General features: G+C 38.3%; 1 protein-coding gene across 1 annotated transcript; it reads left to right on the top strand.

The window, feature by feature from the left end:
• Positions 1-17,494: 17,494 nt before the first annotated feature.
• Positions 17,495-18,497, top strand: LOC6051217. The gene is made up of 4 exons (XM_001867635.2): positions 17,495-17,652; positions 17,711-18,073; positions 18,137-18,248; positions 18,314-18,497. Exons 1-4 carry the CDS (start codon positions 17,601-17,603, stop codon positions 18,462-18,464), a joined length of 678 nt encoding a protein of 225 aa, XP_001867670.2. The 5' UTR covers positions 17,495-17,600; the 3' UTR covers positions 18,465-18,497.
• Positions 18,498-27,044: the final 8,547 nt, after the last annotated feature.

The following is a 27,044-nucleotide window of genomic DNA, read 5'->3' as shown; positions in this document are numbered from 1 at the left end:
TAGTAAGCTTTCGAAATTAAGAAAAAATAATAAAATTTTATCTGTTTGTTTACAATTACATCAATAAAACCAAAAGAAGTTATTCAACCAAGAATAAATATAAAAAACTAGGGTACTCAATGGATAAAAACCTCTAATTCGCGAACATGTTTTACCGAACGAGAGAAAAAAGTGGTTCTCATCCTCAAGCAGCTTCGAAGCTTTAATCCGATTAAGTGCTCCCCGTTTGAAGCTCTTTGAATAACACAAAACTTTTTTCCCGAATGCAAAAAAAACAAAAAAATCCCTTGCCTCCTCCACTGCAGCATACATTGAGAATTTTGAAGTTGGGAAGCAGCACCAGCGAAAAAAAGCTTCTTTTTACAAATTGAATGCTTTTTTTTGGTGCCCACTAAGCTGAGCGCATTTAGCAGCCTTCCTCAACCAGTCGAAAGTTGAGCAAACTTGTCACTGTCAACACCCACCGCCACCCTTCCACTCAAGCTTCTCCTTATTTTTCGCAGTACGATTTGCAGCAGGAGAATTTAATTAAAAAGGAATATTTTTGGTTTTAATCCGAACTGTGAACTCAGCCCCGAGCGAGAAGGAGCTTCAGTTTTAATGAGCTTACGATCAATTATTCTTTTTTTGCTGCTGCTTCTCTCGGTGTGGATTTCTGTCGGTGAACTAAACCGGAGGAGGAAAACATGACGGAATTATTGAAATTCAATGTTTTTAAACGGCTTGAGATTTGCGTGCGGGAAAAAGAGGGGGAACTGTTTTTGGCTTGGAATTTATCAATAGGGGAAGTTGGTTTGCAGTTGAAAAAGAGGAAAATTTAATAGACTTTGACTTTGTAAATTTATGCATAATGACAATTTTTGTAGGTCAGTATAATCAAATACGAGTTTTAAAGCTTTTGGTAAATTTTGAATTTGTGACCAGAGTTTGGAAAAAATGTAAAAATTTAGGAACAAAAAATCTCATTATTTCATTGCTATTTTGCAAAGTTGTGAAGGCATAACAATAAAATGTAAAATGCATTCATGTAAAAAAATTTGCTTCAAAATTTTGAAAACAAGGCTTGAAATTTGAAATGCATCGAAATATTTTAGAACGAAACGAAACTATTGGCACTACGCCCCCCGGGGCATGGCCTTCCTCTAACGTGGGATTTCTGCTCCAGCGCCTCTGACGAGACAGGAGAAACCGGGACCGACGTTTTACTTCACCATCCGATAGAAGCTCAGTGGATAAGGCGGGAATCGAACCCGCGTCTCATAGCATCATCGGGATCGGCAGCCGAAGCCGCTACCCCTGCGCCACGAGACCCATTTTAGAAAAGTTTTCCAAATAAAAAGACAAAAGAAAGATAAACTGCTCTCCCCTATTCCACCGTAAGGACGCGTGGGGATAATTTAATGTGGCATTCCGTTGCTGCTGCCGTTGCTCTGCTCTGTCCTACTGTCAACGTTTCAAATATATCAATTGGAGGAGGGCCCGCCGGAAAAGGCAAGCTTAGTCGTCGTTGGCCCGGCGCTGGCGGACCCGGCTTACGCCTTCCGACTGAAATTAACAAATGGTTTAAATGCAATGCACGCCTAATGAAGTTGTATGTCCACGCGCTAATGTGACTTATCGCGAGCTTCGTAAACTCTGCTGAAATGAACGAGCGATCATAAATTCACACAACACAGTGCTGCCAACTGGTGAACGACCGTATTATAGATGGTCGACATAGTCAGGTTGCATTCATTATTCCGCGGGACGAGTCACTTAACGTGGCATTAAAATGTGCAGTTCAACGATGAAATATGACATTTTTGTATGCTATGTGTCAATTTTCGTCCGGGCGGCCGTGTTGCCAGTGTGAAAAATGAGACTTTGTCGAGGTAGCCATCGATACCCAGCTATTAAGGGTGGACTATTATACGGTCCCACATCACGCTGAAACCGTCACTAATAAACTGTAAATTGACTTAATAAATTGTCGGTTCAATATTTTTTCGTACCTCCAACGCTCTGGCCGCGGCTGTATGTGGTGAAGGTAGTGCTCACAAGTTTCGAAATTCCAAACTTTAGTCGCGGTTGGTGACATTAGAGCAGAGACCCCGACACACGCTAGCATTATAATGAGGGCAACTATTGAGTGGAATTCGCGATGGCAAGGGCAGAATATGAGGACACTTAACCCTATTGTTTGGCTATGGTGGAGCTGCTGTCATGGGGAGAATGGAGCTGTTCTGGTGACTTCAAGTGTCTCTACGTGGAGCATGAAGTTCTTTTCCCAAGTAACATTTTTTTCCAGGAGTTCTACAAGAGCTCTTCAAGATAGCTACAGCATAGCAGTTTATACCGCGGTAGGATAAAATTCTCTTCAAAACTTCTTCAGGAGTTTGGAAGAGTACTTGAAGAGAGTTTAATCCTACCGCGGTCCAAACTGCTATCCCGAGCAGACGGAAATAACTTGGGAAGGTCAGTTTTTGATATTGTGAGAAGATCGAAATATGTTATTGAGATGATCGGATTAGTTGTTAAAATAACAAAAATCAATAACAAAGATTTGTTCGAAGAATAACTTAAACTGTTATTATGTTGTTATTGCAATAACAAACCAATAACACAGAAGGAATCATGAAGGAATAACACGATTTGTTATTTTGTGCGGAGAGGTGGAGCAGCATAATAACAGAATATGTTATTGAACTGGTATGTCTCCATAACAAAAAAAGTTATTGTTTTGGTTTATTTGCCATTTGCAAATATACCTGCAGTTGCCATAACTCTTCTGTACAAGTCAGGGCTGCAGAGTCGGGTACCTTCAAGCGACTTTGGATCCATACTTTGAAGACAACTCCGACTCTGGATGCAGGATATGACGTCAACGCCGACTTCAGCTCTCCAAAAATACCCGACTTCACAGATTCCGACTCCAAGTGAAAGTTGCTGAAAATTAGCTGAATCCGATGCCGTCTCCGAGATCTCACTCCAGCTCGAACTTCAACGTCAGCTCCGACTTCCTCGCTCTGTGAAAATAATAACAGTTTTTGTTATTCACATTTCAAAAAATCTCAATAAATAAATCAATTCTCTTAGGGAATATAACAAAATTAAAAAAACAACTTTCTAAAGTTAATTTTATCAGATTAATTTAAGCTTGAGGACCCCATTTCAAGGTCAAATAAATGATCACGATTAAATTGGTCAAAATTATTCCATAGTTCTAGCCAATTTTAGTAAAGTCCCTTAGGGGGTATATCAAATAATTAAAAAAATCAACTTTCAAAATTTCAACTTTTTAGAATAATTTTAGCTTAAGGACCCCATTTCATGGCCAAAATTATGACCCCGACGAAAATGGTCAAAATTATCCCATAGTTCTAGCCAATTTTAGCCAAGTCCCTTAGGGGGTATATCAAATAATTAAAAAAATCAACTTTCAAAATTTCAACTTTTTAGAATAATTTTAGCTTAAAGACCCCATTTGATGGCCAAAATTATGACCCCGACGAAAATGGTCAAAATTATCCCATAGTTCTAGCCAATTTTAGCCAAGTCCCTTAGGGGGTGTATCAAATAATTAAAAAAAATCAACTTTCAAAATTTCAACTTTTTAGAATAAATTTAGCTTAAGGACCCAATTTCATGACCAAATAATGACCCTGACGAAATTGGTCAAAATTATCACATAGTTTGAGCCATTTTAAACATAGTCCCTTAGGGGGTATATCGAGTAATAAAAAAAAACTAACTCTCTAAATTACATTTTTTTAGAATAATTTTAGCTTAAGGACCCCATGTCATGGCCAAAATAATGACCCCTACAAAATTGGACAAATATATCCCAAAGATCTAAACATATTTACCAAAAGAAAAAATAATAACAGATTGTATATGGACACCTAAAAACTTTTCCATTTGTGCGATTTATGGTAATTTTATTTCAAAGTCAGAATACCAAACGAATAACAAATCTTGTTATTAGGAGAGTTTTTGAAATGTATAACATTTCCTCTTATTAGCGTGTTATTGAACATTTTCAATATAATATCACTTCCATACCAAATCTTGTTATTTTATCAGAAACTGTTATTATTTTTTCTTCTTGAAGTTGAAGTTCAGGATAAAATAATAACACTTTTTGTTATTTTAACAGGATTTGTTATTGAAATATTATTAATTTTGTTATTACCGTCTGCCCGGGATGCTGTAGCTATCTTGAAGAGCTCTTGTAGAACTCCTGGAAAAAAATGTTACTTGGGTTGTCAGTTATGTAGGCAAGTGAAGTTGGCTAGAAGTGTATCAAGTCTTACTTTTCTGCTCAAAGCTTTACTTCTTTTTTGCCATATAATTTTGAAAATGCTTTCTTTTTCTGTCATTATATAGAGACGAAATGGTCTTGTTTTGGTTTACAATTGTGTAATCTGTTCTTACGACATCAAAATAAAAATACCACCTGAAATCCACCTGGTTGTGAAGCAAGTGTTCTTTTTTCAACGATTCTTCAACGCTCATTATTTTCTTCCTCGAAATCGGCTTACTCCTTTGAGTCAAGCGGATTTCTTACATCCTCCTCGCCGCGTAATCTTATCCTTAACCGCCTGAAACGGATTCTCAACAGCGCAAAAAGTGCGCCCACAATTCACCGGAAGGAATCATATCTCAAAGCGGGTACCGCCCGGCAACAACAATAAATGATGATCCTTCGAAGAGAGCAAGCAAAAACGGGCACATCAAACGGCCCCTGCTTCCTCAACGCGAGTAAGAATTGATGCTGGTCCACGCGCCCGCCCTGCGCAATGTAACTGAGATCTCGGCTCGAACAGAACCAACACAAAAAAAGTCTCCGGAAGTGACGCGGCTCGAACCCGCGCCCGTTTGATCCTTACTTATGAACTTTGGACGACCGCCCCCCGTTTGATGTTTTCCCCCCTTGGCGGCAACCGTTTTTGCGCGAGGCCCTGGGAAAATGGCCATTCGAGGGGGCCACCGTGAACGCCGTGAACTACAAAATTACCAATTTCCACGGGCGCGTTGGCACGGCTGGCAAGCGTAAACTATGTGTGGGTCTAATTTGCGTAAAATTAGTGTAATTAGAAGCAAACGCGCGCGCGCTCGAGAGTGAAGTTGATGAGTAACCTATATGGCACACCTACATAAGTACACTCAGTTGTGTTTGAAATTTGAAAATTTAGAACAAATCATATAATCTGACGTAAAAACTATTGAGAACATAGCCAATTTAACTAAATCAAAATATTGTCGCAATTCGACTTTTCTGTGTACTTATGATTTGTTTTTTCATCCGTTGATGTTGGAAACTTCGTCCTTGTATTCCCTATGTCGAAAGAAGTAAATTTGCATTATCATATTTCCATACAAGTCTCTATACAATTTTGAGAGAAGGTCTAAATGTAAATGAATGAAATTTTGTACCTTGAGAAGGATTTTCTGATCGATTTGGTGTCTTGGGCAGAGTTGTAAGTTAGACTTTTCGGAAAAAGGCACATGGAAAAAATCGTATATTGTTTGACTTTTTATTAAACTAAAAGTGGAAATCCAAGACGTATTTTCTTTATTTAAGATTTTTTTTATAATTCAGAAGACTTAAATCTGGATCTGGAGATATGATTTTTTTTAAACTCAACTTAAATTTGCAATCGAAAAGTACCTGCAATAAAGTTTTCTATAATCGTTCTTAGGAAATAGCAATTTTTAGGTATTCCTTTTCGTTTTTTTCATATTAAAAAGATTTCTTTTTAATTATAAAAAATGAAACTTTTGTGAAATTCTGATCTTTTCTATAAAATTATTATAATTTTTTTAAATCGAGCATTGTTTTTAAAGGTATTTGTAGATCTAATTTGCCTCATTTCATAATTTAGAACAAATTTAAAAATTTCAATATTATTTTTGTCTAAAAAAAACAGGACATTTTACGAAACAAATTTTTTTTGAAGATTGAAAATCAAACCAATAGTTTTCGAGATATCACTTCCTTCGATTTGAATTCTTTGTGAGGCTGTATCTCAGAATCTAATTGTTTAATTTTCAAAGTCACACAGAGAAAAATGTAGAAATGTTTTTTTTCTGTTTTTCAAAAATATATTTTTTTAACAGGAAATGTTTTTTTTTCTCAATATTTTATTATGAAAGTGATTTTAATAAGGGTTGCTAGGTCACAATTGTGAAAATCTGGAAAAGTTCTTTAAAAAATCTGGAAAAACCTGGCTGGTGAAAATCTATCAATTCGACGTCGTCGTGCTATCTTGTCACACCCGCCATTTTGACGTTCCGAGAAAAACACGTTTTAATGTTTGACCTTGAATAAACCAAAACTAGAGCACGCAATGTAAACAATAACAAACACGTTTTGTTTGGCTGACCATTCTGTGCATTGTCCCAAAGTTTGGTTGAAGTTAGTTGCTGGAGTCTCGAGTTATAATTACAAATGTTTACGGTAGTCTAGCTTGTACGTGCGTCAAACGCTTTCTGACCTGAAATCCCTTTGGCCAGTTGTCGCACTTACATCGATTTTCAGGGAGTGACAAGATAGCACTACAAGATTGAAACTTCTTTCCTATGTGAACTGACAAAAATGCACGGAGTTTTTTCGGTTTTTATTGAATATCTCAGGATTGAAATCAAATTTTGAGGATCTGTGAAGGTCAAAAGGTGAGGCATTGTGAGCTGCACAAAATGGCGTTGTTAACTCAATTTGGCCCAAAATGCACGTGCGACAAGTTAGCACGACGGCGACGAATTGTGAATGGGGAAGAGGATGAAGGAAAAAAATAAAATGGTTTAATTAATTTTTGGTCTGGAAAAGGTTCAATTTACATTTCAATTCAAATAAATATTTACATTTTTTAAAACTCGATTAGGTCGTTGCAAATATTTTTTAAAGTTTATGTCCACCCCTTCAAAATTGGTCTGAAAAATCAAGGGGCAAAAATATTTTTTTTTGTCAAAAAACTTTAATTTCTATGAAAGTAAAAGTCTAATGAACGGAAAACAATCTAAAATTAATTGTACTGCATTGATAAGCATTTTTAAGCATGTATGTGTTCATTTAAAAATGTTTTAATTTTTTGTGAAACTCCGATGCACAGCACCGCAAAAACTTTTTTTCGCAGAAAATAAAATTTTCGTCAATACTTAGATATTTTGGAAACTTATGATTGCGAAACAACTGGACAGGTGTATAATGCATTTTAAAACCGTTTTTTAATTAAAATTTTTAAGTCATGGGTCGTCATTTCAATGTTTTTTTTTTTTTTTGTTTTTTGCCCCCCCTCGACTTTCGTCAGAGTCGAGGGACATAAACTTCAAAAAAATATTTGCAACTGCCCTCTCCGTGTACGCACGAGTGCAAGCAGCAGTCAAGTGCTCAGTGCTCCATCGTTTTTTCGAAATTTTTCGCCGTAATTTACCGGGATTAGCCGCGAGTTTGCTCCACCAGCATGCCAAGGGCCGGCCTTGGCCGTGGCAGTTCAAGTGCGGCCTCGAAAAACCCGCGAAGCTCGTCTACCGGCCGTGTGCAAAAAGGTAAACAAACCAACGCCGCGTCGTCCGCCATCGCGCCGGGGAGTGTGTGCGCCAAAGGATTCGACCCGAAATTATTACACGCTAATTACCGCGTCCAGGATCGCAGCCCTATTAGGCTCCGTTCAGCTACTTCCGGCAATCCGTCGACCGATGGCGCTTCAACATCCGCCAACATTCCCACCAGTAACAAGTTCGCGAGACTGAGTGACGAGGAAAACAACAACAACAACACCGACGGTAGCACCACCGACGACGACGACGACGATGGTCGTGCACGGAAGAAAGTGATTTCGCCAAAAAAAGTAATTACTCCAAAGGAACGACGACCACCACCAATTTTTGTTTTGGACACGTTGGCGGACGATGTTGACGAGCAGCTGGAAGGCCTCGTGTACTGCCTCAAAATAGGTAAATCGTCAGTGCAAGTGTTCACATTTGACCAAAAGAACTTCGACCTGGTTGTGGAGAAATTGAAGCGTAAAAACTTCAAGTTCTACACATTCGACCCCGTGCAGAAGACCGCTGTTAAGATCGTCTTGCAGGGGTACCAAGACCGCCCGACCTCCGTCCTCAAGGAGCACCTCTTGGGTGTCGGAATAACGCCGCGAGACATAAAAGTCCTCTCGCGGAAGACAACCGTCACAGGTACACACACACTGTACCTGTTGTACTTCGATCGCGGCACCGTCAAACTTCAAGACCTGCGGCGGACTAAGGCGTTGGACGGTTTTTGGGTAAACTGGCGGTTTTACTCAAAAAATCCGACGGACGCAGCGCAATGTCACCGATGCCAGAAATTCGGCCACGGCTCGCGGAACTGCAACCTCCCGCCCCGCTGCGTGAAGTGCGGTGAAACACATCTCTCGGAGGTGTGTGCACTGCCACGAAAAGCGGATCTTGGAGATGATGCAGAAAAAACCAAGCCGCGCGTAAGGTGCGCGAACTGCGGCGGTAACCATACCGGTAATTACCGCGGATGCGTTGCGCGCAAGTCCTACCTCGAGGAGCAGGAAAAGAGGAAGAAGAAAGCAGCAGCGTCCCACCCTCCTCAGCGAAGTACGAGTGCAGCCGTTCCTGCAGCTGGCCAGCGTACGGTTCCAGCGGACAACCCAGCGGTCCCTCCTGGATGGGGGCGGTCGTTTGCAAGCGTGGTCGCTGCCGGAAGCGGCGATGCGGCCCAGCAAGGAGTCACCGGGAAGATCTCTTCACCCTGCCGGAGTTCTTTGCTCTCGCGGGAGATGATGACGCGGTTTCGGACCTGCCGTAACAAGGCGGAGCAATTTCTGGCCCTCGGGGAGCTGATGATTAAGCACATCTACAAAGGATAAAATACTGTGATTTAGTTATAAGCTTTTCTCTTTCTTTCCCCTTTCCTTTGCAATTTTAGCAAGATTTTTTTATTTTTTCTTGCTCTTGTTAGTGCCTTAGTTATAGAAATAATTGTTCCAAAATGGATTATGATTCAACACACAGCTGAAAGGAACTCCAAAACTCTGTTATGAATTGCAAAAGAACTTATTGTATCATGATTATTCACCAATAAAACCGAATTGAATTGAATTGAATTTGCAACGGCCTTAAAACTTCATAATTTCAATTGAAATTCAAGTATAATCAGCTGAAATCAATTTAAAATGCATTCCCCTGCGTTAACAATCATTTTTAGCAATTTTGGGTTGATTTGAAAAACTTTTGAATTTTTGAAATATTTGATGTTTGTTATCGCAACAAGTTTTTTTTTCGCTAAAATTTTTGTTTTCGTCGTATTTTACATTTTTTGAAAACTAATGATTGCAAAACAACTAAACTAGTGTAAAATGCATTTTAAAACATTTTTTCCATGCAAATGTAGAAACTATGGCTTGTTACTTCAATATTTATATTTTTTTATTTTTTTGCGTTTTGCGACTCAAAAGACGTCTTTTTGAGTAACATAAACCATGCAAAAAAATCGAAAACTAAAAATTTATTTTGGATATTAAACTTTAAAGGAAAAAAAATAATAAAAAAATGAGTATTATTTTAAAATTTATTTTTTTCTGAATAGTCTCAATTATAATTTACAAATTGCCGAAAATACCAAATCGATCAGAAAATCCGAGACAAGTAACAGATTTTCATGTATTGACGTACCCATTTTGTATGACCAGCAAAATTGTATTTAAATTTGTATGTGAAATTGAGGTAAAATTACATCATCAAAGAGGTGATACTCAACCTTGCAAATTTACAGTTTTTTTTTCACTGTGTATGTAAAACCCTATTGATACCTACCATAAAACGTTTGTTTTCGCCTGTTTATTATTTTTTTTCAAAAATATTGAAATTTGTCTGAACAGTGGTCCCAGATTTCCAGAAAGTCTCCCAGCTTCTCATATGTATGGTCTAGGTTTCATTTGTACCAAACCTCAAATCTGAACTTGAAAACTTCTTGCATTCCTTGCATTGACAAAATTTCACTTTTAAGAGTGATTTTTCCTCATGTACAGTTTTGTAAAAATATATTTTCAGAGAATGTTCTGAGCTCTTTCAAACTGACCTTTCTAACTGTAACTTAGTGTACTTTGGAGGCACCCACGCACCATTTGCCCGGCTGGCTGGCCGCACTGTTTCTATGTGGTTGCGCTTTTCGGTGGCCCAATTCCCTCGGGGGCAATTGACTGTACCGGTCGGGACCGCTGATCAGTGGACCACCACTCTCTCCCTAGTTTGCACCCGGGAGCACCATCAGTGTATTAGTTATGCGAGAATAATTAATTTAATATCTGATGAACATGTAGGTGGCAGTGGCGCAACGACGCAAAAACTATTTCTGTGTGTGTCGGTTTGTGTGCTTTTTGCTCATGAGTGGATGCACTCATTAGGGTCGGGTGCAGTATGAGGCTGCTAGTAGGTAGTTGCGATTTGCTGGAAGCAAACTTGGTGCAGCCACCTTAATACAAATACGGATCTCATTCGATCACTTTGGCTCGCGCCGTTGGTTGGTTGGTTGGTTGAGCTTCAATGAACCAGCTTGGGTCTGTCAACAGCCTGCAGGCAGCGAAAGTCACCCCACAGTTGCTGGAATTAAGGACTGTTACCCTGTGAAATGGGACGAATTTGTCCAATTATTTTCCTTAATCCATTATGTTTCATTTTCAATTCAATGTTTAAAGTACACGCTGATGTTCAAGATCCTCTGAAAAAGAAACTCTTTTTACAGTCAACCGGGCTCAGTTTCTCAACCCCATTTGAAGATCACCAAGCTCTAGCCTAGCCTCCACCAACGCTCATATTTGTTTACCTTAAATATTAATAATCTGCCGGGGCTGAAAACACCCAAGTCTATAGACTCACACATAATGTTCAGCCTCCCCTCCCAACCCAACTTCACCTACCACCCCCTCAAAAGTCCCTCCCAAACTGCAGTTTGTTTGCTTTGGCCTGACAGGGCTTATTCCGAGCTGTTGCTGCATCGAAGTCTATTAGTGCAGTTTGGATTAACCCGCTTGGTGGCGCTGCTGTTGGACTCTCCGCAGCACAAAACCATAATAACTTAATTTAAATCTTCACTCCCTGCGCCTCGCGCATGACGCATCGCGCGACAGAAGCATTAGGAGAACTCGACTCTATGCGTGGGATTTTAATGCTGTCTAAAGTTGCAGACTTGAGACTTTTCTGCCGGAGCAAATAAAAACAATGCAAAACGTTGCAACGACGACGGCGGCGGCTATAAATGAACGTGATGATGGATTTGGTTGCTTTTAATGAATAATGTAAAGCTTACCTTAAGGCCCCACCGGGGGCGAGGGGGTGCCCTGGGAAAATAAATGATGCAAACGATTTTCAAAGCAGTAGAGTTGCATGGAACGAAAATACAACAGCCCCGCAAGATGGTGGTGAGAAATTATGTCACCAGGTTTGTCGGGCTGTAATATCAACTGGTGCAGATCTTGCGCTCGAGATTGAGACGAAAAGGTAATTATAGGGCCAAGATAAATTGTGTTTACCAACTGCGGTAAGTGGTGCATTTTTTTGCGTGGAAACATCTCAATCTCGATTTGATGGAGGATGATTTAGGAAAATGATGTTTATTTTGAAAAGATGAACTTGCAGCATTAATTAAGTATAATCATATATTTGACCGTATACATCTGGTATGATATTTTTAAATAAAGTTTCATTGGTATCAAAACATTTGCATAATTTAGAATGATTAACCCTCTTCAACCCAACCCCGCCTCTAAGCGGGCTTCGATCTGAAAACTCGCCAAAAATCAATTTTTCAACCAATTTTTGATCTTTAAAAAGCATTGGAAAGAAGAACGCTTAAAATTCAAGAAAATTCTAAGGTTGGACGTGTTACTTGTTTTATGTGACTTTGCCAATGTTTAAAAAAATGTCATATTTTCTGGGGTCAACTTTGGTTGTGTTTCTCATTAACATTTCCTCTATATTATATGAAATTAAGTATGCAGTAATTTTTGTAGTGCACCAGACTATGCCTCTAAGCATTTTTTTACAAGTTTTTTTATAATGGTACCATTTTATAGTTAAAAATGTAAAAAAAAAAATCAAAAAAATAAAGGTGAAAAAAAATCAAAAAAATAAAAGTAAAAACCTGAAAAACAAAACTAGACAGGCAAAAGGAATGATAGGCAGTTGTAGAGTAAGCCAATTACTATCAAAAACAAACCTAAAATAAACAAGATAAATGCAAATTAAAAAACTAAAAATTAAACAAGAAAAATAAAAAACAAGAGAAGTAAGGTTTTTGTAGAACAAAAGTTGTTCAAAATGAACACGGGAAAAATAAAAATCTTCGAAAAGGAAATTTGGGCAGTAGAAGGTTAAGTTGAGATTTCTTTTTTGTAAAATTTTGTTAAATAAATGCCATATAAATTAACTTTTAAATTTTTTTACAGTAAATAAATTGAACTGAATTTATTACTGGAATGAAAACATTTTAAACTATCAATTATTATCAAATTTTAGCAACAGGATTGAATGAGGGCAAAATTCGGAAAATTACAGAATAGTTTTTCAATTTACACCTTAGTCTGGCAATTAATTTTCTTTGTATAATGGACCAATTGGAAAGTTACCCTAGGAAATGAGCATCCCATGCCTAATTATCAAATTGTATTTAGTCAAATTGAAGTAGTAAAAATAAGCAATCCTTAAAATAGACCAATTCTCCCAAGAATTTGCAGTTTTTTGGATTTAAAAAAAAATAGTATATGAATGAAACTTTGTGTGTAATTTTTCTATGACCATAAAAGCCATCAGCTTAACAACAAAGTTATTTTAAAATTATTAAAAACCTGTCCATTGAAAACGGATTTTCTTATCGATTTGGTGTCTTCTGCAAAATTGTAGTTATTGCTTTGGTCTTCACATAAAAAATAAATACGCTCTTGAAATAAATTTCTTATTGTTTTATTCGACTTTTCACACAAAAAATAAGATTACGCAAAATAACTATTTTTGATAAATCACATTTTTTGGATAAGTATTAGATAATTAAATATTTCATGTTATGAGTTATGGCACAAATTGGTAAAAATTCATTTGCCAATGTTGTTATTTTTTTCAAGTCATATTAAAAAAAACCTGGAAAAAGATAAACAAATTATATTGACTTTATTTTTTAATGTAAATAATTTTTTAGATATATTCACCCTTTTTTTTTTTGAAAGCGTGATTTTTCATATCTGTAAAAGTTATGTCCAAGTTTGACCATCCCCGCTTGTTGTTGAGTTGTTGAGGTACAGCATTTAAAAAAATAACATGAGAAAAACGAAGTTTTCTCAACATCACCAAAATAGATTTGATTTTCTAAGTGATGATAACTGGCAATTTTCGATGACAAAAAATTAAAAAATTGTAAATTTTTTCGATCTGTCGATTAAAAATGTTTTCGAAATTTTTAGATCAATAACAATAACATCTATTTTCGACGATATAAATATAAAACATACCAAAGCTTTTTAAAATACAAATCCAATCATCAACAAAAAGTGGTTCTGAGTTTTGTATTGAACCAAAATCAAAACATCCGAATTTTAATAGTTTTAAAATGTCTACTAAAGTCGCAAAACACAAAGAAGTGTTGCCAGATAGTTCAATTTAGTGCACTTTTGAACCAGTTGAATTATTTTTCCCACGTACTGCAGAATGTAGGATCCTGATGACATTTCCAATTTTATTAATTCTTTGAAATTTGTATTAAATCCCACCCAGTCACGAAATATTCTACCAGAGCTGGTTCTGTCAGAATCTTGCTAGATCGTCATGACTGGGCAATTTAGTCACGATATCTCAGGACAGTGTTGCAAGATTTACTTTTTTTATTCGTTGACTCATATTTAATTTCAAAATAATCAGTTGAAAAATATTTTATTAATCTATTACACAATATGTAATTTTTATTGTTCCTCATTGTTGTTGTTTCAGCTAAAAGCTTACAAATCACAATTTATGTAAATAAAAATAAACGTAAAGAAGTAAAAATCAATAAAATAATGCAAAAACGAAAAAAAAAACAACTTGGTGCAGACATAATAATGGTTGGAATGAACCAATAAAATAAAAAAATATATTCAAAAAATTAACTCAAAACAAAAGATGTAATATCTTCATAGAAATCTTGCCCAAAACAGTAATACGATCCCACCAGGATTATCAAATCAAATTGTTCGCTAAACAGCATTAATTTGGAGTTCTCTATTGCGAGATTCCTACTCGAAACTAGGCGCCCGATGGTTTGAAACGGTGAAGCAATACAAACCTCTTATTTTACTCTACCGAGACACCGAGGTTTTTATCCGGATTATCCTGCAAGTTACATAAATCTGTTTGAAAACTATTTGCTATGTTTTTTTCGTTTTCAATTCAATATTCTGACATATTCAGAGATAAGCAGGAGTTGAAAAAATGAATTTTAAGGAATTATTTGAAAAAAAAAAATCAAAACCCAGGTATAAAAATTATGCCTTCATGGGCCATATCAATCTTCTTTACATAGAAAAACTAAAAACTGGAAAAAATATTGTTAATATATGTTTTTTAAATTGAAAAAAAACCTTTTCTCTGATTTAAAACATCTTGTTTTAATAATAATTTCCTACATTATCCTTCCTGATGCTGTTTGCAAAACCAGAATTGTATAACATTTTGCTATTGGCGACTAAAAAGGACAACAAAAAAAAACATTAAAAAATAACTAGAAAAACAACCAGCAGTGCACGATACAATATTCTGTGATAAAGACTCAATTGTATGCTTTGGAAATTATGCACATTTTTGATTAATTCCTTTCATCAACTAAAACGTAAAACCCATTTCCAGCATGCGCCCCTTGCAAACGACTAAATCAAATAAGTCCCTCCCAAACGGGAAGCAAGTGTACACAACTTTTAATTCGCCCACTAAATCCCGTAATGACTTTGTGCCAGTTTGTAACGGGTTGCAGAACCTTCATGAGAAAAAAAAAACGCGCGCGCACCCGCGACTTCCATACCGTTCACACGGCTTCAGCAGGTGAGCAATCCAGCCGCTACCGCGTTGCAACATTCTGCACTACACGAAGTCGACCTGCAACAAGTGCAGCCCGGAATGATTAATGGCACTTTCTCGCCGAGTCCCTAGCGGAGGACAGTAAAAAAAGTAACCTGCCCCGGCAGCGATTTGATGAAGATATCACGGAGGTAACGAGTACAAACAGCGCTTGATGGTTTACTCACTTTTTTTGACGGATTTCTCCCGGATAGTTGCGCCACGTAGAGACGCCACGTGTGGGGAGCTTCCGCCGGCTAGTTGGACTTTCCTTCGCAAACAGCTTAATTACAGTGCAAGTGCTGCTCGAGAGCATATTTGCCGAGAGCTGTTTTTCGTTCATAATTCTTGTATTTTTTTCACTGGAACGCAATCCAATTTGCAAGCGTGATCCCCAGCAACATCCTGACAGTTCTGGTGGCTACACCCAAAGGGAGTGTCAGTAACAAAAAAGTGTTTCGCAATCTTTGGCGTGTAATCCTTATATTTGAATCTGAGTTGAATCTGAATTGAATCTGAATTGAATCTGAATTGAATCTGAATTGAATCTGAATTGAATCTGAATTGAATCTGAATTGAATCTGAATTGAATCTGAATTGAATCTGAATTGAATCTGAATTGAATCTGAATTGAATCTGAATTGAATCTGGATTAAATCTGGATTGAATCTGGATTGACTCTGGATTGAATCTGAATTGAATCTGGATTGAATCTGAATTGAATCTGAATTGAATCTGAATTGAATCTGAACTGAATCTGAATTGAATCTGACTTGAATCTGAATTGAATCTGAATTGAATCTGAATTGAATCTGAATTGAATCTGAGTTGAATCTGAGTTGAATCTGAGTTGAATCTGAGTTGAATCTGAGTTGAATCTGAGTTGAATCTGAGTTGAATCTGAGTTGAATCTGAATTGAATCTGAGTTGAATCTGAATTGAATCTGAGTTGAATCTGAGTTGAATTTGAGTTGAATCTGAGTTGAATCTGAGTTGAATCTGAGTTGAATCTGAATTGAATCTGAATTGAATCTGAATTGAATCTGAATTGAATCTGAATTGAATCTGAATTGAATCTGAATTGAATCTGAATTGAATCTGAATTGAATCTGAATTGAATCTGGATTTAATCTTGATTGAATTGGATTGTATCGTTTCAGAAAAATCCTGATTAGGGTGTACAGCAAAGGACTCCAACGCTTCCAGCGAGCACGCGGAAGTCATCCATCGCGGGTCACTTATTAGCATTTAATTGCACAGCGGATTAACCTAGAGAGTCCGTTGACGAACGCGCGCGTTCTATACTAATTTATGACTTCATCCCCCCACCGGAGACAGCTTCCGAAGTTCGCGTTGATCGGCCTAGATCTTTGGCTCTTCCAAGACGAAGTCGTGCGTAACTTTTTTCGGTAAACTCCATTAAAGTCGTCTTAGGCCGCTTAGAGTCACGGTGAAACCGTTGACGGGGCCGATAACTGCGGTGAGCCGAACTGCTACAAGATAAATACCCGTGAGCAGATCTTCGCCGCCGGACTCTGCAGGCTGACTCCTCGCGTATAGTTTATGGCGATAAGCTGGCACAGGGGGCACATAAAAATATTTGAATATTAATTTAAATTGGAATTGTCGGGCTGAAGAATTCGTTCTGGGCGGTTCCACCCAACCTCCTCGATGTCGTCATCCGCGAAACCTCAGCCCCGTAACAAGTGTCTTCTCGCTGTCAGTTTAGCTTTCGATAAAAATTATACAATTTTAAGCCGATTTGGCCCTTTGTAACCTCCGAACCTCGGGAGTCCACACGACGGTCCAATTATCGCGGCTACCGTCTTCTGGAAACAACGTCAAAGGCGATTATTTACCGCGGAGCGACAACCGAACGACAGAAGCCTATTGGACATGCCGCGCGGTTCGATTGGAAACTTCTTAACGGGGATCCGGGGAGAAATTGACAATTCAATCATCTCCCGGTACTTTCCAGCTCGGTGGACATTTTTGTGGGGTTATGATCTTGGCTAAATAGAAGACCTCGACGAAACGGACCCGTCGACATTACCGGTCTTTGTTCAGCTGCTGCGATGACTAATCATCCCTAATTGTAATTGATTAGTGGTAATTTGTACGGTATTACGGAGCGTACGGTACGTGGAAGGTCAGCCTACGCAAGTTAACGTGGGATGAGAAGGTCTGCGGTGTTGACGATACAAAAAAAAATGCAATGCAATTCAATTGAAATCGATGCTTGAATATTGAAACATCAGAAATTCGGGATTCTTCAAAATTTGAACCATTCTATGCGAATACTTCACAGATTAGATTCTAAAAAAAGAACTCCTAAGTGAGCCCGTTGTACGTCGACTCTTTCTCTGTAGTAACACAACCACTGTTGATGAACGCAAACCTACATCACTAACTGGATTATCAGAGAAATTTAAATCGTTAAGCTGATTTAACTCACTTAAGCCGCTCCTCCTCAGTCACGAGTGTTCACACGAGTGCGCAGCTTCCGCACCAGTCAGTTCCAATCGTGCCGTTGAGTCATGTCGGTCTACAGAGCCGTTTTGGTGGTTTTCGCCGCTTTTTTCGTCACTGGTAGGACCTCCCATCATAATCAACTCCACGTTCTTATCAGCATTCCGTTACCTTCCAGGCTCGTTATGTAACGACGCTCCCGCCGAGGGGATGCACCCGGCCCTGGGCCGGCTGCTGCAGTCCACGCAAGCTGCCTGCAACGCCGAATCCGCCGACGGCTTCCAGAAGGTGGCGGAGTCTATGCAGCAAATCTTCCAATGTCCGGCGGTGGTGGAAATCATGCAGCAGCTGCAGGACAAGAACCTCGGGGACACCTTCCACAACTGCTCGGTCGAACGGATGCTGCCCTGTTACGATCCGCTGCTCGATTCGATCAACCGGTGTTTGACGCGGGATGGTGCGGACAACCGCCGGGTCTTGCAGGCGATCGTGCGGGAAGTCCTGGTGCTGGGCTGTAAGAACCGGACGACGGCGGCGGATCGTAAGAATAGCTCTAGTTGTTGTAGTTAAACGATCTGCAATAAGTTGATTTTTTCCCGTCCAGCCAAGGTGTTCTACTCCTGCATCGATAGTCTGGACTCACTCGTAGACGACTGCAAGGCACCGTTCGTCAATCCGAGCGTTCCCATTTCCGGGTTCAACAAAAGCGAGTGCAGGTTAGTTGCGGGTCGAAGGCCAAATTTCGGTCTGATTAGAACCAACAGACCACATTTCTTTACAGCGATCTGGAGCAAAGCAAAAGTTGCGTTCAGGAGAAGCTTACGGCGTGCGGAGCGGACGTTACGGTTCCCGGAATCAGTGCGATCTACGGTGCGATTAGTAGTGCTAACCAATGTGGCGCGAAAAACGTGGCTGAGCACGCAGAATCTTGAGCTGAAAAAATAAATTTGATTGCATTCTTCTAAGTAGAAGTGTTTCAGTCCAGAATCAGGAAGAATTCATATAACCAGACCCCAAAAAAGTAAAAATACACCAATTCTTTTTAAATATTTGTGTTCAAATAACTAGCCAACTTCCATAATTTGCTGAGCTATTGATACCGCTACCTATCAACACTAATTGACCAAATTGACGAACATTTCCGCACCGTTTATTACAGCACTTAACGTTTCAACAAATAAGTCACCACTCCATCGAGCCTGGCATAAAATTCAACCAACTAGTTGAAGCCCCTAATTATCATCGTCATCAAACTTCACCGCTGCCATCATCCCGAGGCCATGATTTACGATCGGAAGTGTGAGTCCATCTAAATTTCAAAATATTTATTTCGCTCTCCCTTAACGAAACGAAAAAAAATCTTCCCATGCATTATTAGGATTTGTCAATGGGAAAGAGACTATAAATTAACGAGTCGTCGAGCCTGCTCCGCGAAGCTGCTTTTCTGCTCGGGTGGTCAGGCCTAGAATTATTTTAACGTTTTTTCTTTTCTTTGTGATGAGCCCAAATTAGATTCCAATAAAACTGACGCCGGACAGAGACGTACCTGAATAAAATTTCCGCTCTTTTTTTTTGTTTTATTTGTCTGCAGACCGTGAAGAGAACTTTTCACTTGGATGGATTAGCTGCTGGTGTGCCGGGTTTTCCCTAAAGGCCCATAATTGAATTAAATACAAAACGAAAGTCGTAAATCTTTCACTGCCTTTGATTATAATAATAATTGGACCGTTTTTTCTGTCCCGGTTCGTACGGTCATTTGACCAGAATTTACTTTTTCGAAAAGTCGGACCGAACGCGGGCGCGCGCCCGGGTTCCATGGAAATGAAACGAGAATAAAATAATTAAATAATTAATTTTTATCGCTCACTTGACTATTTAATGGCCAGCTACGGCGTCTCGTTGGAATTTTTCGGAATGTGTCCACTCCACTCGGATGGAGTTTAAATTTTTCCGGTTGGAACCGTCATCATTCATTATGAAACCATTTTTACGCTATTTTAGTAGCCGTGGCACTAAATTTATACTGCACCCCCTTACGAATCGTTAAAAAGACAGAATTTCTCCTTCCAGACGTGGTTAAATACAAAGGAAAATATTTCCATTCTTCGACGACCGTGAAACCATAATGGATTATAGCTGCTGCTACTCAAACGCCTCACCAGCAGGGTGGGATTAAGCCCGGGTGGAATAAATCGTTGCTAATACGCCTAACCGCCACGGTATTTATTCTGCGCGCGCTCCACATTTTTATTGCACTTTGCGGAGGATTTTATGGCCGCATCACGGTTCTGGTCAAGATTCTCGGTAGCTCTTTTGGAAAGTGCCAGGATTTACAGCAGCAGTTGTGGTCTGATCGATTGCACCCTCTATCTACGGCCATGGAGTTGGCTCAGGTGTGGTCTCTGTGGCCAATTAGGGTTTGGTTGAGTTCATCAGAACACATTATGGGTTTGAGGTTAGAAAGATTGTGCTGGATACTTTTTGTAGTTAGTGTCTGAATTTATTATGATATTTAGAAAAAAAAAAACTTTTAAATCTATCTAGAAATTAAAAGTGCGACATGGAGTAAACAGCAGCTATAATGCAAATGCCTTTTTAGTGAACAAGACCAAGTGTAAGCCAAATAAAAAATACAATAAACACTCAAAAAAAGATTCAACATTCAGAGAATCGTATTAAAATGATTTTTTAACAAGTACAATTGTTATACAATTATTCAATATACTTAGGTTTTTTTCAGTACTGATTAAATAAGCACAAACAAACTTTAGATAGAAACGCTTTTAACATATTGCTTTTCTCTTTCAATGAAAATCTGATATTTATAAAAATATTGATCAACAGTTTGTTAATGAACAATTGAAGAAGGTGATTTTTTTTTTATATTGAAACAGTCTAATTCATTCTTTAAAAAACAAACAAGTGACCGTTTTCAAAATTTGTTTTGAAGATAAACTCGACAAAATGTCTAAAAAAAATATCTTTTAAAATTTAATAAAATTTTCAATTTAGGGCATTTCATTGATTAAACTTGCCCAAAAATATTCAATAAATTTATCTTACTTTATGTTTCATATTTTACTCAAAAATAAACTTTATTGTTATAAAAATCACAATTTCTTGGGCCTAAAATCTTTAGTTGCTTGGATATGACCATAATATGAATGCAAAAAACTTTTCTATACGTTACTTGTAGGTCTATTTTTTTAATCTCCAACTTCCCATCATTGAAAAAAATGGCTGCTATCCACTGTGGCAAAAAACAGGTTTGTTGCTCCAAGTTGTTTCAACGATGTTCCAACGCGTCTTACAAAACTTGAATTTCACTAAATGTTAAGTGTTTAGTGTTGGCTGCCGATGCAAAAATAAAGAAAAGAACTGCAATTTCTCAAATATACCCTTTCTCGACCCATTTCTATTATCGACTTACCAGAACTACGATCATGAATTACAGCTTTCATGTTTGGACTGCGCAGAAAAAATAAGTTGAATTTTGGAAGGTTGAAAATTTGATAGGTTGAATATTCCTTCTTTTTAGAGTAATATTACATACAAAATGTGTAATAAACCTGATGAAAATTCGCCAGTTTCTGATGCAATATTACAGATTCTTTTGAAACAAATCTTTCATCATTTACTGGTGATTATTACCATCATTTTTTTCTGTGTATTTCAAAGTAATACACAGCTAAAAAAGTAGTAATCCAGCTGCGTGTAAAAGGCCTGGGTGTAAAATAAATATTGCATTTTTTATGCAATTTTATGTGATTTTACACCCTGAAATATGTAGCCCATCAGTATGGGAAACCTACTTGACCGAAATGTCAAGCTCATATATGCGTTTATCCTTAAAACTTTTCATCGGTCTGATGGCCGAGTGGGCTAAGGCGCCAGTCCTTACTGTTGGTGCTGGGTTTGAATCCCGTCGGTTGCAACTTTTTTTTTGTGTTTGCAAAAAATGTACATGCAGTGTGTAACATTAATTGTTTATTTTGAAGAATGTGATGTGCATGCTTTTGCATGCGATTTTACCATCGGTTTTTTTGCTGTGTAGATAGCTCAAATAAAAGTGAGCGAGCAACGCTCTATTATTGATTTATTTGAAAATGTTGTTTGAATAGCGGCAAATTGCAAAAGTGACGAGATTAGGTCAAAAAGCTGAAATGGGTACTACCTTTATCAGCCCTAAACATGTTTTAAAACACAAAAAAAATGATGGAAATATTTATCAGGAAATGGTGACATTTTTGTGTCAAAAAAAATTGTAATATTACATCAGAAAATGATTAATTTTCATCAGTTTCTGGTGGATATTTATCAGGTTCACATTTTTACACTTTTTTAAGGTAATATTTCTCAAAAAAGAGGTAATATTCAACCTACCAAATTTTCAACATTCCAAAATTCAATTTGTTTAACTATGAAATGTTTCATCTTAGAACCTTTCAGATCCATCGCAAAAAATATTATTCAAAAAATCTCGGCCTATTGCGTGTTAAAACTGGTCGAAAAGTAATATCAGTGCACGTTATTACTTCAATCAGTTTGTTAAAAACTGTGTATTAATTTAGGTGCAAATTATTCACCTGGGAGGAGAGAGGAGGGTCATATATTTCCAAAAAGGTATCTACGTGGTTTATGCATGGCCCCTAGTGAATTTCTAAAATGTGAAGCACAACGCAATATTTTTCAAATAAGTTACACTATAATTAACACATGGGCCATTCCACCTGAAGTGTGCAAGAAAAAATGCAAATTTGAAAATTACCATCTCCGATTCTGTTCAAATTTGGCAGAGCTGTTGAGGCTATCAAAACATGCAAAACTCCCGAATTTCATCCAAATCGGACCAGCCCCTTCATTTTTGCACCCTCCCAAAAAATCGACTTTTTGGCGATTTTTGGGCGAAACCTCTATCTTCAAACGACGATAACTCAGGAACCACACATCTTAGAGGGTCGGTCATAAACTCAATTTTGAAGGAAATCGGACGTAGAATCCATTTCCGTGATCAAAATTTAGATTAAAATATTTTTTCTACCTGTATTGAGCAATTGAAAACTTTAAATGGCCGTATCTCAAAACAGCCCTATTTATTTTTTTAAATTTGACCTCACCATCGTATTCCCCGTCCGATTTTACATAAGAATCACTTATCGACAGAAAGGAATATGTTTCGTTCCAGAGATATCGAATTTTATAGTTTTTAGTATTTGAGATTACCTGTTTTTGCTTTATCTGCCGCATCTTCTAGAAGCACTCGTGCGCGCTGATCAATAACTGCTACCTGTGTATTTATTGAAATAAGATTTCATCCGAAATAATCATTAGCAAATTAGGCAAAAAATGAATGTACACCAATGTAGGAAACTGCTGTATAATCTTAAATTAAAAAAAAAAACTTGTGTGCTAGCCCACAGGACAGAGCAAGAACGACACGCAATACAGGGCAGAATGAAATTCCCGCAGTGCTAGCAGGAAATTGCAATTGATCTTGTAAGTAACACGTTAGAAAAAGTTTACGATACATTATCGTGATAAAAATTATGAATCAGCATGAATAAAACTCTCGTGAAGCATGATTAAGGAGGAGGATTTCTGAAAAGTATAAAACTGAAAAATTTAAGAAAATCACAAAGATTAATCTGATTTATTATCTGATTAAGATCAACTTCAGTGGTGTTGATTTTGACATCGTCCGAACTTTTTTTTTCCGAATCTTTTTTTTTTGTTTGTCAACCATTTCGATATCTTGGAAGACGATACAGGTTCTGTTCACATGTATTAGAAGTTTATGGTTTTATTTTTGAAATTAAATGTACCAGAATTGAAAAAAAAAATCAGATGAAACTGGCTCACAATATAAAAATCGCTTTAATATGATCAATCTTTCAAATCAGATTTTGGGGTTTTTGCTGAATGGCACTATTTCGCTACCTCACATGGCAAAAGTTCTAGAACCCATGAGAATTATTTCATCTACTACAGCCAGCTCTACATTTGTTCTCGCTTAAAATAAAAGAAATAATTTGATTAAGTGGGAAGGAATGGAGAATTAGGAAAAATATGAAAACAATAGAAAAATGATTTTTTTTTTGCAAATAAATATTAATAGTTCAAACATATTCCTTTCTGCCGATAAGTGATTCTTATGTAAAATTGGACGGGGAATACGATGGTGAGGTCAAATTTAAAAAATAAATAGGGCTGTTTTGAGATACGGCCATTTTAAGTTTTCAATTGCGCAATACAGGTAGAAAACATAATTAAATCTAAATTTTGATCACGGAAATGGATTCTACGTCCGATTTCCTTCAAAATTGAGTTTATGACCGACCCTCTAAGATGTGTGGTTCCTGAGTTATCGTCGTTTGAAGATAGAGGTTTCACTCAAAAATCGCCAAAAAGTCGATTTTTTGGGAGGGTACAAAAATGGAGGGGGTGGTCCGATTTTGATGAAATTCGGGATTTTTGCATGTTTTGATAGTCTCAACAGCTCTGCCAAATTTGAGCAGAATCGGAGATGGTAATTTTCAAATGCTGTTCCGCTTCAGATGGAATGACCCACATACATTTACCAGTTTTAATGCATTAAAATAACTAACCACGAGATAAAGTTAATACTGCGATATCACACCAATGACAACTCATTTTGATAACCAACTAATGAACACATATTACATATTCATCTTCATTTCTTACTACCGGTAGACATTCCCGTTGCAACATTGTTGCAATATGCTATCGCGGAAATTACCCACATTCATATTATTTTATTACAAGTCAATCGACTGACACCTTCTAAATCCAAGTGAGACCCTTTTAGCGCCTCTTTGCGTTATTTTCCCTCTTTCATGGTGCCATAATCTGCATAAGAGGGTTGTTGACCCTTTTTTCGACCATTTTTAAGCAAAATTTTAGTTATTTTTAGCCAAAGAGTTTCCCGTTTCCCTCGAATTATCAGATTTTGCAAAAGTGCATCAAGTAGTTCAAAAACAAATCATTTCACCCTTCTAGCTATAAAGAAAACTTTTCCACTTCGTAGCAATCCAACGCCACTTTGTAGTCATTTAACCCACCTTCACCGCAGCAGCAATTTACACCCGACGCGACCCGCTGTGAAAATGTGTGCGGGACCTCAACCCAGCTGTGCCCTGGGAAAATGTGTCCATCATCGGACACACCACTGTGTTGCTGCACCTTCGGTTCCACCGGACATGGCAAAAACTCATTTTCGCGCCATCAACGCGTTTACATTTTTTTACGCTGAGCAAGTGGTCAAGTTACGATTGTGACCAGAGAGCACAACAGCGACGACCCACTGACTGACTGGCGTTGATGGAGTTGAGCAGCAGCTTCTTCCAGCAAAAGGACGTCAACGCTAGACGAAGAAGCTGTGGATCGCAGCACTCACTCGCAAATTCTTTGCGGCTGATTGTAATTTATGACCCGGTCGTTAAAGTTCCGTTGGAGTGCCATCGCTGCGCGGCGGATTGGGACAGGTGAACCGGGTTTGACCAGGTGGTTCAGGAAGTCTTCAGCGTCATCTGAGGGATAGTTTGTCTCTAAATAGCTGAAAATTGGTAAATAAATTATTCATCCCATGGAAGGGGGCAGCCTCCGGGGCCACCGAGTGTCATAAAACTCATTTTTAAGGGGTCCGTTTGGGGGCCGGTTCCCGTCGGGGTCTCGGCGGAAAGAGAGAGTGATTGGCTGTCGCCGAATCGTTGAATGGCGTTGATGGTGTGCAAATATGCCGTTGATTGAGGAACCTGGCGCTGCAGCCAAATCACCGGGATGGCATCAATGTTCGGCTGGTTTTTGGCTAGTCTTTATTAGCGAACCTATTTTTGGGCAATAAATTTACCGTTGATTAGCGCCGTCTCCCGAGGGTGTTCATTAGTCGCGTCATGGATCTTCTATTGACCATGATCACTAACGAGTCTCCGGGAAAGTTTGGCCTTTTTAGGTGGGAGGCTTTGCACTAAAAAGGTGATATTGAAAATGATTCTCGTATTGAACTTCCATATCTTAAACCAATTAGTCTTCAGCGAAACTGGAGTTGATAATCAGCTAGTCAACGTTCTAAAACCCATAAAACGACACAACTCCCATTCATAGTCCACCGTGTCCAGACATCAACCGAGACGTTTTACGACTTCAAACCAAGAAAACCGACTCATCCTCAAAACCAAAGCTCCCCCTACTAAACCGATCGAGTCCAATAAAGAAAATCCGATCTGACATTGAACCAGTTCTCAAAGCTACTTCGAAAGGTAGTCCAATAAAGCTATCCAAAGCTCAATCAGCCAATTTGCCATACTTCCAATTATGGACCCGCGACAGTTTTGTGGCGGCCCCCGAAAACCTGCCAAGAATAGCCCCAGAACGCTGAAGACGCGGATTAACTTCTTCACTCCAGCAGCAGCAGCAGCAGCACCGGAGCTACCCCCCAAAACCATTAGTCATGATTCGTCGTCGTTGGAAAGGAAGAAACTCTAGGACACCAGATCGACACCGGGTGGACCTGTGCCGTATGTCGGCGCGGAGATCGTCTCGGATGGAATTTATTTGATAGATTGAGGCAAAATGCTGGGCTCCAAATTATATGGTTTTTTATTGATTGATTGATATTTTCAATTTGTTTTACGGGTATAATCCGGTGCGCGCGGGGACGGCGACGGCGATTGGGTAAGCTTGGAATTGCGCGGTCGAGCCATTAGTTGAGCTGAGCATGGGGTTACGGGTTCGGGCGATAGCGATTAGTTAATGCTGGTGACTAATGCGAGGCAGTTATGCGCCTTTATGGGAACTTCGAATAAATTTTCTCAAAAGACGTAGATTTCGATGAATTGTTTTCGAATCGAAAAAAAATATTAAACCTACATATTTTGGAGTTTTACTGTATTTTGCAATTTAAATAAAAACATTCGGTTCAAAAGCTGGAGGCTAATCCAAATGCATTTTCTCATCCATTATACTAAAATATTAAGGATCAAAACCAGAGTGTTCAGGTGAATGAATGAAATGAATGAATAATTCTCATACCCGCCGGCAGCTTGGTCCAGTTCACAGGTGTTCGCTTGATCAAACAGTTCGTCATCTTGTGTTCAGTAATCGGTACACCCACGTACATTTGTTTTTTTGTACGAATTTTGTTGTTACAAATACCAGTGCTTATATCAAAAGAAATTTACCATCTCATCCCAAAGCAACGGAAATTTGTAACAGGTGTAGGGACACATCACACAGACGCCCTTGTTTAACCGTCACGACATTAAGGGTATGAGATGTCGCAAAATTGATAAGCATACTACCCACAGCCGAACCTTCAACAGAGTGCCGGCAATCGAACACTCACAGCGAACGACCGGGGTAGTACCCTACCACGTATTTAGTGAAAATTGCGTTGTTTGTCTTCAATGATGTGGATGTATGTTAGAATATGTGTTCGAGTTTTTGACATAGAAAAGGAACGTGCTCACCGGTGTTCGAAAACAGAAATGTTTATC

Source organism: Culex quinquefasciatus, chromosome 2 (genome assembly GCF_015732765.1).
Source record: "Culex quinquefasciatus strain JHB chromosome 2, VPISU_Cqui_1.0_pri_paternal, whole genome shotgun sequence".
NCBI lineage: Eukaryota > Metazoa > Arthropoda > Insecta > Diptera > Culicidae > Culex > Culex quinquefasciatus.
The sequence above is the reverse complement of the archived record's forward strand: the minus strand, read 5'-3'. Positions and strand labels throughout refer to the sequence as shown.